At 33.6% G+C, this 18,257-nt stretch overlaps 1 protein-coding gene across 7 annotated transcripts in view; it reads right to left on the reverse strand.

Moving 5' to 3' along the window:
- The window catches only part of LOC141394327 (uncharacterized), a 387,129-nt gene that overhangs the window by 46,780 nt on the left and 322,092 nt on the right, over window positions 1-18,257 (reverse strand). For all 7 annotated transcript variants that reach the window (XM_073968593.1, XM_073968586.1, XM_073968587.1 and 4 more), the window contains exon 8: window positions 16,380-17,058. In XM_073968593.1, the coding sequence (XP_073824694.1) occupies window positions 16,380-17,058 (679 nt within the window). The remainder of the gene's footprint in view (window positions 1-16,379; window positions 17,059-18,257) is intronic.

Consider the following 18,257-nt stretch of genomic DNA (forward strand, 5'->3'; position numbering starts at 1 on the left):
TTTAAAAAAATAAAAATCAATATCAGTTTATTGTTCATTATAATAAAAAATAAAGGTTTCATTTAATTTGGAAAAAGTTTCATTTCAAATGGAAAAGGTTTCATTTCAATTGGAAAAGGTTTCATTTCAATTGGAAAGGGTTTCATTTCCGTTGGAAAAGGTTTCATTTAATTTGTAAAAGGTTTCGTTTAATTTGGAAAAGGTTTCATTTAATTTGGAAAAGGTTTCATTTAATTTGGAAAAGGTTTCATTTAATCTGGAAATGCTATATATCCAAATTTTAACCGATTTTAATATAATTTGGCAGACTTATCTCTAGTTCAAATGTGAAGACATTTTACAAATGGTATCAAAATTCGATAGAATTGGTGCACCAAATACCTTAAATCGGGCGAACATTATATGGGAGCTATATCCAAATCTAAACCGATTTCGATATAATTTGGCAAACTTTTTTCTAGTGCAAATTCCGTCACACATTTCAAATTTCGTCAAACTTGGACACACATAGTGCACCAAATATCTCAAGCCGGGAGAAAATATATTTTGGAGCTCTATCCAAATCTGAACTGATTCTACCTTCAGCCGTTTCGTCTGGGCGTTGTAGATCTGTCAGTCATCACTTTACTCTTTTATATATATAGATGAATTAATTTAACTATGTTAAAAGTACCTTCGACTACGAAACAGTACGATTTTTAGTGCTCCGACTGTGCTTTTTGTTGGAACTTGTAAAATTAATCTAGCATATATAAGGAAAGTTCCGCGGGTCGCGTGTGGACGTGTGGTATAAAACGCATTCTTTGAAGTAACAAACCGAAAATCTTCAAAAGAAAACACCCTGTGTCACAAAAAACTAAAATAACTTTTGTGAAAAGCTTTGCTTTTGGATTTAATTGCGTTTTAAATTTCAAAAAAAAAAGAAATTGCTTTCATTAAACTGAGCATAATCATTGCAAAATAACAACAATAAACTAAACAAACCGTATTGAAAGAGAAACATAGTGAGAGTCAGTGTAATGACAAATGACGTAAAGTGTTAGTTGTCAAAACAAACTGTGTCCAACATACCGCAAAAGCTTTGATTTTAACAAACTGTTAAAGTACGAACTCAACACTCAACTGTTAAAGTACGAACCAACATACTGCAAAAGCTTTGTTTTAAAAACTGTTAATTTAAATAGTTTATCAACGAGAGCCTAAAAGTGTGCTACAGATTTTTCTTTAAACATTACGTATTATACACACGTTCGTCTTGAATCACCCTGTTCACATAAAACCTAAATTCGTTAATTTTAAAATGTATGAGCAAACGGAAGCTGACAATACGCAAATGGAACATGTAATGGATGATGAGAGCGTTATAAGAAATTCTCGTGCTCCAAAAAGAGACAGAAAAAGTTTCATTCAACGATCGAATTTTGTAAAAACGCCACCTTTATCCGACTCACCCCTTCGTCTATTTCAAATGTTAGACGATCGATTTACAAAACTCAGCGATCGTTTGAAGGAGGATTTTAAGTCGACGTTGAAGGATGAATTTAAGTCAATTCTGCGGGAAACAGAAAATCACATCTTAAATGAGATAGATCGGAGATTTTGTGAGTTAAAAACGGAATTAAATGATTTAAGCGAACGTGTCTCCCAGCTTGAAAAGACTTCTACTGACTCCGAACTTTTAAAAGCGGTTTTAAAAATCTTAGAATTGAACTCCTGAGGCAAGAAAACGCAAATGTGCATGTCGCCGTATGACAAGAATTTTTTTCTTAAGTCCTTATCTAGCTACAAAAAGCTGAACGGTAATACACTCATTCTGAACACCATTGGGTATAATTCCAGCAGCCAGTACTATATTAATGAAAATATTTCCAACACCAACTTCCAACTCCTGCTGGATGCCATTCACATCAAGAAAAAAGGCCTCATTCAAGCTGCTTATACCTTTCGCGGTCTCGTTTACATTAAACGACTTAACAGCAACGAACCCATCTGCGTTTACCATCAAAAAATTATCGATGAATTTCGCAATATGGGTAACGAACAGCGCATGGAACATCATAATTAACTTTAACAATATCTCCATATTATTCTTTATTAATATTAACATTCCATTCTCCTTTTTATACCCTCCACCATAGGATGGGGGTATTGTCACTACGTTTGTAACTACTCGAAATAATCATTGTAGACCCCACAAAGTAAGACCCCACAAAGTATATATATTCTTGATCAGCGTGCAATTCTACATCGATATAGCCATGTCCGTCCGTCTGTCCGTCTGTGGAAATCACTCTAGCGTCCGAACGGATTGACGTAGGTTGATGAAATTTTGAGAAAATATGTTATATTTACGTAGGACTTTTGGTATTGAAAACGGGCTATGTATGTCCACGCTTTCGTATAGCCCCCATACAAAATGACGCGTGACGCGTCGTCGTTTTAAGGAATTTTTAAGATATTTGGCCCATTTTACCACCGAATTGGTTGTAATTTGGTACTTTGTGTCTCCAGAGGCCAAAAAATATTCCTACCATAAAATGTTTATATAGGTCCACGTGTTGATATAGCCCCCATAATACAATATCTCCCGATTTTCGATATTTTGAACGTGTTAGCCTCACACCGAGATGGCTGAAATTTGGTATTTGGTCTTCTTTAGGCGTATAAAACTTTTCCCCAGAAATTTGAAGGTATAGGTCCACGCCATCATATAGCCCCCATAGAACGGTACCTTCCGAATTTCGGTATTTTGAAGGTTGTGGCCACATTAATCCACCGAAATGGCTGAAATTTGTGGTGGAGGGTATAAAAAGTTCGGCCCGACCGAACTTAACGCTTTTCTTACTTGTTAACTTATTACTTATCCACTCAATCTTCTGATATGATAATCTTTACCATCTCAAGCATTGTAAATGTTATGATCACATTTTTAAATTCTTTCATCATCTGGATATCAGTTTTAAAATGTATACACGTTGCTGGTACCTCAAAACCCCATTCTACTCACAAAACCCCATTGACTCATATTCATAGATCAAATAGAGATACCAGAGACGTAACTAAAAACTTAGTCACTGTAATAGCTAAAAAAAAGAAGGGTTTAAATATTTGTCATATTAATTCTCAAAGTTTAGTGAATAAAACAGAAGAATTCGCATACATTTTTGGAAACTCTGGTGTTGACATTATATGTCTTTCAGAAATTAGGCTCCATTCGACCATACCAAAAAGCTTAATTAACATCAAAGGATACTCCGTTTTTAGATCCGACAGAGTCCGACGTCGTGGTGGGGGCGTAGCAATTTTCACCAAAAACACATTGAATACAAAATTTCGCGACGATATTGAGCACGTATTTATTGAACTGAAATCCTTTGATAGGAAAATGCTTATCGGCTGTGTTTATAGACCTAACAACACCATTGATATTGGCCAACTCCATAACATCCTGGAAACTGTATCGTTAGGTTATAATGACGTCATTATAGCAGGGGATTTTAACTCAAACACACTGGTAGATTCTTCATTAACAAATATCATGGGTTCGCTTGGTCTTTATGCTACTAACGACTGCAATCCTACTCATTTCTCCGATACTGCTAACACACTTCTCCACTTATTTTTTGTTAATAGCCTTGATAGTGTGCTTCTTTATGACCAAATCTCTGCTCCATGTTTTTCCAAATATGATTTATTGTTTCTCACATATAGATATAGATGCAGGAAGAAGAACAAACATACTCTTTTCGCGATTATAGAAGTCTAAACTACATAGACTTAGAGGACAAATTTATGGAAATGGATTGGAATAAATTGTATGGTATAAGTTCCGTATATGAACAACTCGAATTTCTGCAAAAAAATATTCCTGTTCCTGTTACAACTAAAAAGTGTTCATCGAAAAATAAACCCTGGTTTAATTACCATGTTAAAGAATGTATAATGGCCAGTGCCATTGGTCCAGACGATGTCGACCCGAAGTTTATACGGATTATTCTCCGCGACTATTGCTCTATATCTCATACTTCTTTAATACTATTCTGACTACCAGCACATATCCTAATCTTTGGAAACATGTCAAAATTATACCAGTTCCAAAAACCAATATGGAGTATCGACCTATAGCCATTCTGTGTTATATGTCTAAAGTATTTGAAAAAATTATATATAAACAGATGTCTGAGTTTCTTCAACGTAAATCGTTGCTGAGCGATATGCAATCAGGCTTCAGAGCTGGGCATAGTTGTATCACAGCATTAGTTGACGTCTCAGAGTCAATCAGGATTGACATTGATGACAACCAGGCTTTTTTCCTTGTGCTTTTCGATCACTTTAAAGCCTTCGATACAGTTGATCATCGGAACATTGTTTTTAAACTTAGAAGATTCTTTTATTTTACCAATTCGGCCAGTAATCTTATAATGTCATATCTTACTCATAGAACGCAATCAGTGTACTTGGGAAATATTAAATCCCGAACGTTGCCAGTAGATAAAGGAGTACCTCAAGGGTCTATTATAAGTCCAATATTTTCTCTATGTACGCAAATGATCTGCTTCTTCAATTATCCTACAGCCGTATACATACGAGTATGTATGCAGATGACGTACAAATATACTTGAGTAGTCCGCTTAGTGATATATCCCAGGTCATAAACAAACTTAATGAAGACCTTTCGCGCGTCTGTAAATGGGCCAAAGCTAACGGTTTATACCTCAATCCTTCTAAATCAAAGTGCTTAATAATACATAAAAATTGAAAATTTTCGCTTTAGAACATTGACATACTGGTAAATCAAGAGAAAGTGGATATTGTAACAATTGCAAAAAATCTCGGTGTCATTCAACATATTCGTTAACTTGGTCTAGCCATGTCAATTATGTTGTAGGACAAACATACGCCAAACTACGGACACTATGGCTAACTCACTCTTACACACCGCAGAACATACGCCACCTACTAGCCAATACATTTCTCATTCCTGGTTTATTGTACGGGTGTGAACTTTTTGCCCACTGTGATTCAGCGAGTCGGCGTAAACTAAATGTAGGGTTTAACAGCATAACGCGCTACGTACTATATGGCCTTAGAAAAAATGAACATGTATCTCAATTTTCAAAGCTTTTTTGGTCTCATTTTAAATTCGTTGCTTAATTTGAAAGTTCTACAATTTTTACATAAAATCATAGTGAAACAGAAACCCACATATCTACTTTGGAAAATACAATTTGCCAGATCCAACAGAGGCGAAGGAGTCTGGTCTCCGAATGACAATTTTTTACAGGATCTATACGTTTCTTGAATAATTTACCACATAATCTGCAACGTACCAACAATATAGCAACGTTCAAAAAAGTATTATCTCATTTTTATGAAATTCCAACTACATAGCTTTATTTCATCTCTTTCGAGTTGAGCTATTATGACCTAAGAGGTACATAAAAAATTAGGAATCCACCGAAGCCCCATACATCCAACCATAATGCTACGTTTCACGGGTGGTTAGACCGATCATCAGGCATATTAGAATGTTATTTTTAGGGGGTAGACGAAGGCTAAGCTTGGAAACTAGCATTTATACCACAAGTCATTCGAAAATTGTATATTCGAATTATTTATTTATTTTAATGTTAGTTATTTAATTCCAAACCTTTCACATAGTCCGAATTGGCTGGTAAGCCTATTTTTCAATGCTTTATTACAAATACTAAGACAGCTTTTTTCCAACTTTATTTTATATTTGTCCTTCTGTATCAGAAGATTTTGATCATCAATACTTGTCATCAGATATGGTCTGAATGGTGATTTTTTAGGTTTTCGAAGGTCAGAAAGTTGTAAACGTCAAAAATGTCATATACCCGTAGAAAACGTATAAAAAGTAGTAAACGTTATGAACCTCCAAAAATATATGTTACCACCATGTTTTTCACTTAATACTAATTCTAAATAACTGTCTTGGTTATTGAAGAGCCTCCGTACTTTGTTTGAAAATATAAATATATTTCAAAGAATATTTTAATTTTTTAAATGAGAAAAATAATTGAACAATATCGCCTTCTACAAATACATTCTGAATACTACCACTACTTCACAAATTATTCAAGCTGTGGACAATTTATGTTAAAAAATGGGTAAAAATGGGTTGAAGCCAACGTGTCTTTTTTTGTTTTCTGTCGATTTGTGAGTAAACCACACTTCTCACCATTTCCTTGTCAAAGTAAAAGTAGAAACCAACTAAATGAGGATAATCTCACTAATGTATTTCTTTTCATTTGAAGCCAGATTTACAGTGTTTTTCGAACTTTCTTCTAATATCATTCCTCAAAAATTCATATGTAGAACTCGCGATTCTGAGTTATTTGATATACATATGTGTTGTGAATGTAGTCTAGACAGCTTCATAGAAATCTGCATCTAAATGCGGACATTTTGTGCGAACATTTTTTTAAAAATCTTATTTTTCGGGTCTAATATTTGCAATTGTTATTGGAATACATCGTACTCCATTGCATATTTTGGTTTTTTACGTTTCTGATCCAATAAATCATTCCCCGTGAAAATCCTATACTAAAACGCGAGTTACAACAAATTCCAAAGTAGAAAAATTACCTAAAATTGTTTTTGCAAATATCACGTATTTTATCGCGTTTTCTGCGGATCGTTTCCACTGGAATGAAAAAACTAGTGCAACATCTTCGTTTTAGCGGAAACAGAGATTTGAAAACTTCATTGAAAAGGGAGCTACATTAATTGTATCCCAAAAAATAGTGTGTGATGCTACCCAGCAAAAAAGTCCTCGCAAAATCATGGGTTTCGTAAGGGATTTTTGGCAGCCGTAACTACTCTCAAACCTCCTTTCTTCCCCATTATTTTAACAAGGGCATGCCGCACTCACTTTGTAGTTATTTTATGACCACTAGAATAACTAGTTATTCTGTGGCCATAAGAAGTTGAAAAGTAAAGTGAAAAAATTCTATTTTAGAACAGTTGATGAAGAGAATTTGTTTTTAATTTTATCACACTTCTTACTTTTATTTTATTTCGCTGTCTGCCCGAATTGAACCCACGAAGCCTCTGATTTCTAGTCAAAGACATTAAACACTATGCCACGCACACGAATATTAAGGGTTGCTTAAGAACTTAAATGTGCAGTGCACATGTGCACCACGGACTGTTATTTTTTAATTAAAAAAACTCGTGTGCCGACGGTGAGCGTTGAACTCACAACCACCTATAAATCCTAGTCGGACACACACTCACTGTGCCACCGTCGTCATTACTTAGTGAGGAGTAAAGTAAGGTTTCCTTTGTAAATTTTTTAAGAAGTAACCCATTACTTTTCAGATTACTTGTAATGCGAAAAGAAGCTTGTTTACATTACTTTGTAACGGGTTACGTAATGACTACCGGATCCAAATTTTTGCTGGGTACATCCACGGTTCTTGATTGATCGCCTTGAAATAGATATATATCGATATAGATGTTCATGGTGAACACTGAAATCGGATGCGGACAAAAATTGTATGCACTTTGTGCAAATTAGCGATGTTTTATAGGGTTTTTAATGCTAAGATGCAGCCGATGCTACATCTTAGCCTCCAAATTAAATTTCGAAAAATATATACAACTTAAAAGATATGGTCTTGCTGTACATGAAAACCACATGCGGACAAAATGATTTTGATAACTTCGCGATTTACATATGTTTTAAAATTCATATAAATTAAAATGGGTTATTTGACCCTTGAGATATATCCTCCGCAACCCAATTATCTTTCAATGGGAAAGCTTTAAAATTAATGTCTATAAAGCAAAATCCGTCTATTTTATTGGGAGATTTAAGCAAAATGAAGGAAGTGTAGGAACACATTTTCCCAATATTTTCTACTACATAATGCATGTGAAAAAGTATTTTTTCAAACAAAAAATTATTTTTTTGAGCAAAATATGTGCTTATTTTGGTTGTAACATCGAAACTATAATACCAATCTGTATGATTTTAGTTTCATTTGATTAGCCGTGAAGTTTTGATCCACCACAAATTTTTATATAATTTTATGACCGGTAAATAAACCTTTATTTTGAAAAAAGTTGACTTATATTCAATAATTTATCAATTTTATGTACATTCCGCGAATTCTGAGTACAATTTTACATGTATTCTTCGAGAGAACTTTTTAGTAGCAATTGTGCTCATTAAAATAATAAGCGTTTTTATAATATTTTCCTCATTAAAAGCCGAAATAGAACCGCCATAACTTTTGTCCGCAACAACCATAAATTGGATCGCGAGCAGATTCGTACTGGGGAATTTATGAACCTATGGATCATCTCACTAATGTATAACTTTTAAAAAAATCGTGAATGTAGTCTCCACAGCTTCAGAGAAATCTGCATCGAAATGCGTAAATTTTATCCGAACATATTTCTTAAAATCATATTTTTCGGGTCTAATATTTACAGTTGTCATCGGTTGTTGTTGGAGGATCGGTTGAAATAGATGTTCTGGGGTTGCGTTTGTAATTAATATAGTTTCAGCTACGACTCTGTGATTGCGATGTAAAATAATCACTCCACCGGACTGGTTGTTCTTCGGTAGTCGTAAGGTCTGAACCGTCATTGGCCTTCAAAAATGCAGTACCTCTAATGTTATTGCCTCACAGTTGTTTAATTTTTATATCACCGACGTGCAGGGAGTTCGTTATCGCGTCGAGTTGATTGTAATATCATTCTGTACGATGCATATGTTTTTAAATTTGCATTTAAATCTTCCGAGCTTTAGGGGAAATAGCTAATGCTACGCCTCTTACTTTGTAGTTTGCGTTACAAGAATAGATGGAGTATCCGTTCTGCAATTTGAGTGGTTCACTTAGACCCAATATGCCGATATTGTACGAGGCCATCTCTTTTCGGACTTGTTCAAGTCTTGCTGGTAAACCTTTTTTTAAGCCAAAAGTCGTCATCATAGGGTTGTTGTCGTTTGAATTTGAATTTGTTAATGTTTCCGTAATCGGTTTAATTTAAGACGTGCGAATGATTGGGACACAGCGTCAGATCCTAGCGTTGGGATTGCCAAGAAACCCTCTAGGCTGGGTCGATTTCTCACTCTAGCTATCAACAAACGGTTGTCTGCTTGATATTACCAGAATACTTGATATAAAATCGGAAGTAGTGAGCTGCTTGGAAAATTCGGCAAATGAATCATTTCTGGAGACTCCCAAGTGAGGGCCGATCAGGGACTTTCCGTACCGAAGTACAAATCTGAGATGATCCCCATTCCCTCCTAAAACACTTTATTTTAAAGCACTTCGGTCATTCTATATAGAATATGTTAACAGTTCACAAATTCTGAAAGGGTGAAACTCGATTTCACCGATTGTAAAACATTTTTGGTTTTTACCATATTGAACCAGTTCTGCCTCTCAACTGGTACATTAAATGAAAAGGCCGAAGAGTTTAATTTTCAAAGAACACTTTTATTATTACTCTTGAGCAAACTTATCTGATAGTTACTATAGCTCTGTTCCAGAACTAAAAAGTTTTTACAATTTTTACCACTTTTACACGTTTTATGTTCCCGTACACAAAATTTATATGAAAATCGTTTACGACTTTTACAACTTTTACGACTTTTACCACTTTATAAAGTACTGGAACAGGCCATATGTAACGCGTTAGAATGGAGTTTGCTGAATGAGCGAATTCTTTAAAGTTTCTTCCACTTAGCTGCTCGGTATGAGAAGCGCGAAAGTCGTCTAGACATAGTTGCATTTGATCACTTAATTTGTAATTCAATTCAGGGTTGCATTTTCTTAAACTAGGTTCACATTAATGTTTAAATTAGTATATACGTTTACATATGAATTCAGTGTTTTATCTTAACATACTTAATAAAATAAATTAAATTAAATTAAACAGATCTTCCTGAAATTTTTAGAGTATATTACAGCATCGCCTGTAACATCGGAGGTACCTCTAAAAAATTTAAATTTTGTATGCGAATATCTACAAATGGTAACAGGGGAGGTACCCATAATACGTGCAAATAAAAAATAAATAATCACGTAAGGAAGGTCCCCTTACAGATGCAAATTATGAATATGGTATATCAATTTTTTTTTTTTGTTTTAGAAATGTCAACCTTGGTAAGTGCCAATCTTATATCAATGTATGGAGTCGCGAACAAATAGACGTCTCTTCGCAGTATCTTAATGGACATTACAAGATACCGCGAGGAGAAACAAATATTTTTTATAGTATTTTTTCTTAATCAAAGGTTTTAGAGGTTATCCTTTTAGCAATTGTTAGGAAAATAGTACGCGAGTAGACATAAGAGAGAAATATTCCCTATAGGACAACAATATTAAATAATACATTTTATACCTCATTTAGACTAGACATAAATCCTCGACTGGATTTAATAAATCCAGTACAAATCTCATTGAATTTAGATATACATTTTGGAGGATTTAAATGGCAGTCAGCTGATTTTTGTTCATAGCACAATTATCAAGATAGATGCACCAGCCCATCTGATCGAATTTGAAACGTCAAAAGATTTTTTTGTAAATTGAATTCGTCTCAAAAAGCATACGTCAAATTACAAATTTATTGTTTAATACTGAAAATGTTAGCACATTATGGACCGTTATTATATGTGTTCTTTAACTATCTGATGGGTTTGAAAACGCAAAATAAACCAATTTGGAGGCATTGAAAATACAATTTTTATATTGAATGTTAGTTCCGCTCCACACTTGCGTGAACTTCATTAAAAAGTTTCATATACAAAAATTGGAACCCATTACAAATTCTCCACACAAACATGTCGAAACATGTGTTTCGATTTGCGTTTCGTCGCACGTTGGTTCAGAATCGTTTTTTAATGGCCTAAATTCTCTAACTTTTGTACGGATAGAGATATTTTAATTTTTTGTTCGACCGATAACACAATCAGCTTTTCGATGAATCAAAATATGTCAAAATCGGTCTAGTAGTTGCAGAGAAATTCAAGGTCAAAGTGAACATGTTAAGTTTTTTAAGATTTTTCATTAAAATATGAGTGTTTTGTGTCATTGATATCTTTTAATATATTAAAAATGGAAACCCTAATAAATAAACTATAAAAAATACTAACAAATTCTTTTGAACAATTTTTTTTTTAAATTTAAAATTTTTCAAAAATTAAAAAAACTCTTTGTGTTCTTAAAAATTTCATACAATCATGTAAAACTCCGGGCCGGGCCGAACTTTTTATACCCTCCACCATAACATATTCTGAACTAAATTGGAATAATTAGTTTCCTGTTAGATTCAATAAACTCAAATGTTAAATTACCGCTAAATCGGTCAGAAAATGTAGCTAAAAGCCCCAAAAACCTAAATTCTGGAGGTACCGTTATATGAGGTCTAAACCCAAACGTGGACCTATCTTGGTAATTTTTAGTGGAGAAGTGTTTTGGTCATTGGGAACCTAAAACGTCAAAATTTAACTTATTCGTTCTGAAAATGTAGCTAAAAACTCAAAGTACTTGAAATCGGGAGGTACCGTTATATGGGGTCTATATCAAAACGTGGACCTGTCTTGGCAATTATCAGTGGAGAAGATTTTTGTCATTGAGAACCTCGAATGTCAAATTTCAAATGTGGTCACAAAATGTAGCTAAAAGCCTCAATATACTATACTATTGATCTATCTCCACCTTTTTTGGTGGATGCGTTTTTTAACCTCTTGACTCCAAAGTGACTCCAAGTGCCAAATTGGAGATAATTTGGGCGGAAAATGTAGCTAAAATCCTCAAAATACCTTAAATTGTGTAGTGCCGTTATATGGAGGCCAAAAACGTGGACCTATATAGCCCATCTTTGAACTTGACCTGCCTACGGAAAAAATACACTCGGCTGCAAAATTAAGCGTTCTATTTCATTTATTTTACGACATCTTTGATATAGTACCAAAGGAAATGTGTAAACAGTACTCCGTCACGGTGCTCTTGAACCAACTTTAAATGAAATGAGCTTACACCTGGGAATTTTTACGAAAGCTAATCTTGTAGAGAATTTTCACAGCTATACGATTTTCTCTAGTCCCATTTCGATAAGACTTACCGTTCTACATCTCAAAAATGGTAAAACCTAGGAAAAAATCATAATAATCAATCCTCTAGAGAATTTCCACAGCTGCAACATTTACTTATGCCCCATTTCGAAAGGACTTGCGGTTTCCAAGCAAAAGCGCGAAATCCTAAAAATATGAACTTTATTTATTTAAAAATCCATTTAGCGATTTTTTCTTGTTTTAGGATTTTTTTCATCTATGAACATTGCTGTTTCAGAATCCGCAAAACCTTCCCAGGTGTAAGCGGTTTTTATTTAAAGTTAGTTAAGGCGCACCGTACATAACACTGTTTTATAAGGAGGCGATACAGTCAGTACATTGTCCCAATTTGAACTTCAATATCTCAAAAATGGTAAAACCGACATAAATATCATAAAGGTCAATTCTCTAATTCCATTTCGATAGGACTAGCGTTTTCCAAGCAAAATCGTGAAAACCCAAAAAAACCCTAAAATGTGAACTTTGATCTTGATTTATTTAAAAAGCGCTCTGGCGTTTTTTTTTTTTTTTTTATTTTCCTCATCTAGGAACATTGTAGTTTCAGAATCCGCAAAAACTTACCAGGTGTAAGCCCCTTTCATATAAAGTTTGTTCAAGAGCACCGTGAAGGAGTGCTGTTTACACATTTCCGTTGGTACTATATCAAACATGTCGTAAAATAAATGAGATAGAACGCTAAAATTTTGCACCCGAGTGTATTTTTCCATAGGCAGGTCCATTAAATTTCAAAAGCTTTTATTGAACCCTACTTAAAATCATGCGAAGTCTAAAAATTTCTAAAAAGCTGTTATCATGGTGCAAGAAAGAAGGTGATACAATAATACGAACTGATGTCTTCATTTGCTGTCAAAACATATTTTTAATCAAAAATAAATAACAAGTATTATATTATATATATTATATGTGTACAACATCTTTATTTAAGCTTCGAGAACAATATTTTACCGTTTTCTTCTTACTTCTTCTTACTTTTGTGGATTCTTCGCAAATGAAGACTACGGCTTGAATTCGCCTTTTAGATCACCTTTTTAAATTCGCCTTGTTTTTTATAAAATAAATAAGTAAAAAAAGTTAAGTTCGGCCGGGCCGATCTTTTAGTAACATCCACCATAAAATATTCTGAACAAAAATGTATACCCCAAACGCCTAAATTACGTAAGAAAATGTATCTAAAATATTTTCAATGGGGCAGCACATTTATATATTAAAGTATGGACTTATGTTGACAATTTTTGGTGAATAAGTTCAAATGTCAAACTACAAGTAGTTCGGCCAAAAAGTTCAGCTAAATTCCCCAAAATACCTAAAATCGGGCGGTATCGTTGTATTGGGATGATCACTAAGAACTTCAAAATAACAAATATTTTCGAATTTTACCTGCCTAAGGAAAAAGACACATTTGCAAAAATATAGCGTTCTAGCTCAATTAATGTGGACGCTAGAGTGATTGCAACAGACGGATAGACTAGATAGACTCAGAATTATATTTTGAGGTGCGATCAGTTTTGCGGCTATGCACGAGAATATCGTGAAGGTCGTGTCTTTTTAAGATTTTTTAATTGTTGTTGAGCTGATTACGTATATACAAACGTAGATTTTGACACGAACGTCCATGTACAACAACCCGATTAGACCCGGTTCTGCCGATTACGACAATGCAAAAAGTATCGCTAAAAATGTACGAACATATCTACAAGTGCGGGAACGCCGGTTTATGTGAACTTAGGAGAAAATCTGAAGATGTTTTTACCCGGAATTTCGGGTTAAATAAGTGTGTCCATAAATTCCCGTTTTTTGCTAGGCTAGAGTTGTTCCAAAAATCATTTAACAGAAAAAACAAACTAAGTTGTACTTTGATTTTATAAGGAGCAGAAGAAGCAAAACTCAGTTGCGCTTGTATTTGGATTTTTTATTTGTAATATTTTTTTATTGCCAAAAGGTCTGCGGTTCAGTTCCTGACCAGAATATCAAAATTTTCGGCGGTGGCGAATCGCCTCAGTGTAATGCCGGCTTACACTTCCTAAGCATTTCACCCATGAAAAAACTTCTCTACATGTGGTGTCGTAAGACACGCCACGCCGCACAATGGTGGCTCAGTGGACAAAAACCGAAAAATGTGTTGTCGACTTTTTATAACACTGTGCAACATTTTTAAGGTGATCTTGTGCAAACAATTCGAACTGAGGATTTTTGAGAGTACAGACCCAAACGACAAGAAACCCTAATTGGGTTTTGTTGTGTCAGATCCAGCTCGGATTTTATGGCCCCATCTAAACATGGTTAAATATTGAGTTTTTAAAGAAATTCGGGACTATATCTCTGAAACCAATGCGAATCTTCCTCTGACCTCTGAATCAAATTTGTAGATATGGACAAGAATAAAATATTTGGGGAAATAATGAACTCGAAAAACTACATTCATTGCCTCAAATTTCAAAATATATGCAAAAATGCTACAATTTTTATACATTTCGCACCATATCTCCAAAACCGTTAATTTTTCTAAATATTTTCTTTTGGAAAAATATTTCCTGGAATGTAATACACAACTCTTCCGTTGTTTTCAGTAAAGTTTTCATCGACGATTTAATAAAAAACAGGTAATAAGCTCGAATCTGAAATAATTTTGCCGATAGATAATGCCACTATTTTGATAGGAGTGGGATATTGTTGTTATACACTGCCGCTCACTTGAATAGAACCCCCTACAAAATTGTTTTCAACCTCCATTTTTTCCGAATTATACAAGATATGAAGTTTTTAAGTTTTATTATATTTTGCTTCATGTGTTTGGTGTAAACTTAGTCATTCATTTGCATTCAAATCCAATTTGTATAAGAATTATACAAGGAAAACAAAATAAAGTCAAAAATTGAAGTAAAAATTTTTCGGTTATCCCGAGTGGCAATTTCATCACGATTTTATAAACTTGTGTACACTTCAAGTCATCAAAACTTAAATTTTTGAAAAGAAATGCGGATATCCTGTTGGGGCCGTCATATTCTACAGTGGTAAATATTCTTTAAAATGTATTGGAATGACTTATGCGTAAAATATACGAGTAAAAGAGACAGTACGCTTCCAAAAATAAACTTGTTGAAAGAAAAAAGCAAGCTTTGTTAGGCATTACAACTGATTATTTAACGAATCCTTGCCAAAACAGGATATATGGGTGTATCCTTAATTAGGAGGTATATACTTTTGCTGAATAGTACTGAAAGTACTTCGTTTGCAATATAGAGTGAATATGCATCGATATTCTAATAAAATGTTTCCGTATTCCCACGTTTTAAAGGGGGGTTCTATTCAAGTGAGCGGCAGTGTATGTATGATAAATTTAACCTTATTGCAACTTTTGAGTTGGGAATAAATAAATCGAGATAGAAAACCGTTAGTATAAACATGACCAAACCAAACCAAATAAATCGATCAAATTGAACAGGGACCTTAGAAAACATCGCATATCAAATTTGAAGGCTATTAAATTAAAATTGACTGAGTTATAGCAAAAATATAGGGACTATATCAACATCTGAACCTATTTTTGTCAAAATCTATAAAACTGATCAACGACCTAAGAAAACATCGCATATTAAATTTGAAGGATATTCATAATAGCAATATCGGGGAAAGATATATATGGGGGATATATCCAAATCTTAACCGATATGGACCAAAGTTGGTATTTTTCATTTCTATGGCCTTACAAGTACTTGTACAAAAATTAATCATCCTAGGTCAACTCCTTCTATTTTTATCCAAGTTAACAAGGAAGCGGCACCACTGTGCGCCGTTTGGACTCGCCGATAAATAATAGGTCCCATATCATTGAGCCAATATGAATCGTCGTGTACTCATTGATATGAGAGGAGTCCCTCCTTGTCCTTTCGGGGATGTTGTGGGAACATATGAGGGAGGGTGGGTAAAACTCATGAGTGATTCGGGTAAAAATATTCAGTATATGGGGCACTTGTACTGGTGATTGAACTGCATTTTTGCAAACCTTAGCTGGGACTGAATTAAAGATGACGTGAATGCTATAGCATTAAAATGCAAAGCCAATTTTTAGTCATTTACTTGTGCACAATAGTTAGATTTTGTCCTTAATGTACATAATAATAAAATAAATACAAAATTATATTAATATTAATAATTATTTAACAAATACAATAAAACTAATTTAAAAAATGGGTGTCATTTTGTGAACTGCTCTGAGTTCATAAGGAAATAATCATAAGGAAATATTAAAATATCCACTTACCTTATATTTACCTTCATCCAGATTAATGACTTTTATTTCCCGTCTACATAATACAGCTGCATTGTATGCACCAAAAGGACACATTGCTGTTGGCTGAGATATGCCTTGCAGGATGCGAACACGAGTACAATTTCGAATATCCCATACACAAATCTCTTCCCGATCTGTGCTTATAGATGCTATAAAAAATCCCTGATGTGGCAAATTTACCAAGGCATCGTAACTTGTTTTTCCACATTCAAGCTCGTCGCCAACAGATTTATTAATAATATCTAGGAACGGGATATCTAATTCATTTGTCGTTTCTAGCCATGAACGTATTATCTGATCATCCTTCAATGAAGAGTCATCTCGAATTCGCGATTTCATATAGAATTTGATAAGAGTAAAAAATTGATGGCCATCGTAATTCAATTCATACATGTAATGGCATAGGAAGTCTTTTAAAATGCGTATGTGCGTGTATGGTTGAACCGTTATGTTTGCTAATTGTTCACAGATTAGAACATCACTCATTAGTTGAGCAGCACCTGTGGCATGCACCTTATCCGCCATCCATTGAAGTTCGGTAAAATAAAAACAATGAAAAAGGATTTCTACTTTGTTAAGTCCAGTGTGGTCCTCCATAACGTTACAAAAGTGATGATAAGGCAACTTTAAATATTTCTCTGCATTATAACTAAAATAAACCAAAATTTTTTTTTGATTCATTAATTTGTTGATATGGAATATGCTAGAATTTTATTTATGAGAATATTATTTTGTGTATTGTTTAAGTTAACTTTGGTTTAATTTATATATATTTGGATACGTGGAACTTTACCTCGGTTTCCATATGATAAGTTAATATATTTAGCTTCATTTTTTTTCCTTTTTCGTTAATTTTTTATTATTTTTTTGTAGGGTTTAATTTTTTTTATCATATTTCTTATAATGAATTAAATTTAGTAATTAAAGTAAATAGAAAATTAAATTTGTATCGTATGTTTTCAAAATATATGCTTAGTTGAAGATCTTCTACTGGATTGGATTTCATAAGAAACTAAAACACAAATTTTCAGCCAAATCGTTTGGAATATGAGGCAAGACCCTCGAAATAGGTAAAATATGTGTGCCACTCCGGAATAGACCTACTAAAAAACAAATTTTCAGCCAAATCGTTTGGAATATGAGGCAAACCCTCGAAGTAGGTAAAATATGGGTGCCATCCGGAATAGACCTACTTTGCAAATGTTCTGAAAGAGGTGTTCTTCCCCCTGGTAAACGAATATGCCAAATTAGACCCTTGAAATAGCTCAATTTAGGGGGAACCTATATATTAGGGCTATACCAAAACGTGGACCTATATTGATGATTTTTTGCATTTACTAAGAACTCAAAATGCCAAAAATATTTGTTCTTTTTCTCCAGTGACACTAATGACTCCAAAGCTTAAAGATAATATTGCGAATTATAGTTCTAAATATTCTCGTATCGACATCGTTAAAGTTTTTTTCAAATATTATTTTTGGTAAAAATATTAGCATATTTTGATCATAAGTTTTGATATATTAATGAATATAATTTTGATTTTAAAACATTATTTTGGCGCTTCGCCATCGATATGGGAGATTCACCAACCGACTCTATTTTACCATACTTCCACCTTAAATATCAATATTGTTCAAGAAAGGATAATGTTTTTTTATTGAATAATCAAAAACGGTTCTAAAATTCATAAAAAGAAACAGATTTTAGAAATTAAATTTACCTTGAATTTAGGTAAAAAATCATAAAAAACTGAAATAAGATACGTTTAGCATTAAATTCAATTTTAACTTCACATTATATTGTGGTATATCTATGGCATAACGAATTTAAGTTAAAAAATGAAAAATT

The sequence above is a fragment of the Musca autumnalis genome, unplaced genomic scaffold, assembly GCF_047663935.1.
Source record: "Musca autumnalis isolate F117 unplaced genomic scaffold, ASM4766393v1 scaffold_2, whole genome shotgun sequence".
Lineage (NCBI taxonomy): Eukaryota > Metazoa > Arthropoda > Insecta > Diptera > Muscidae > Musca > Musca autumnalis.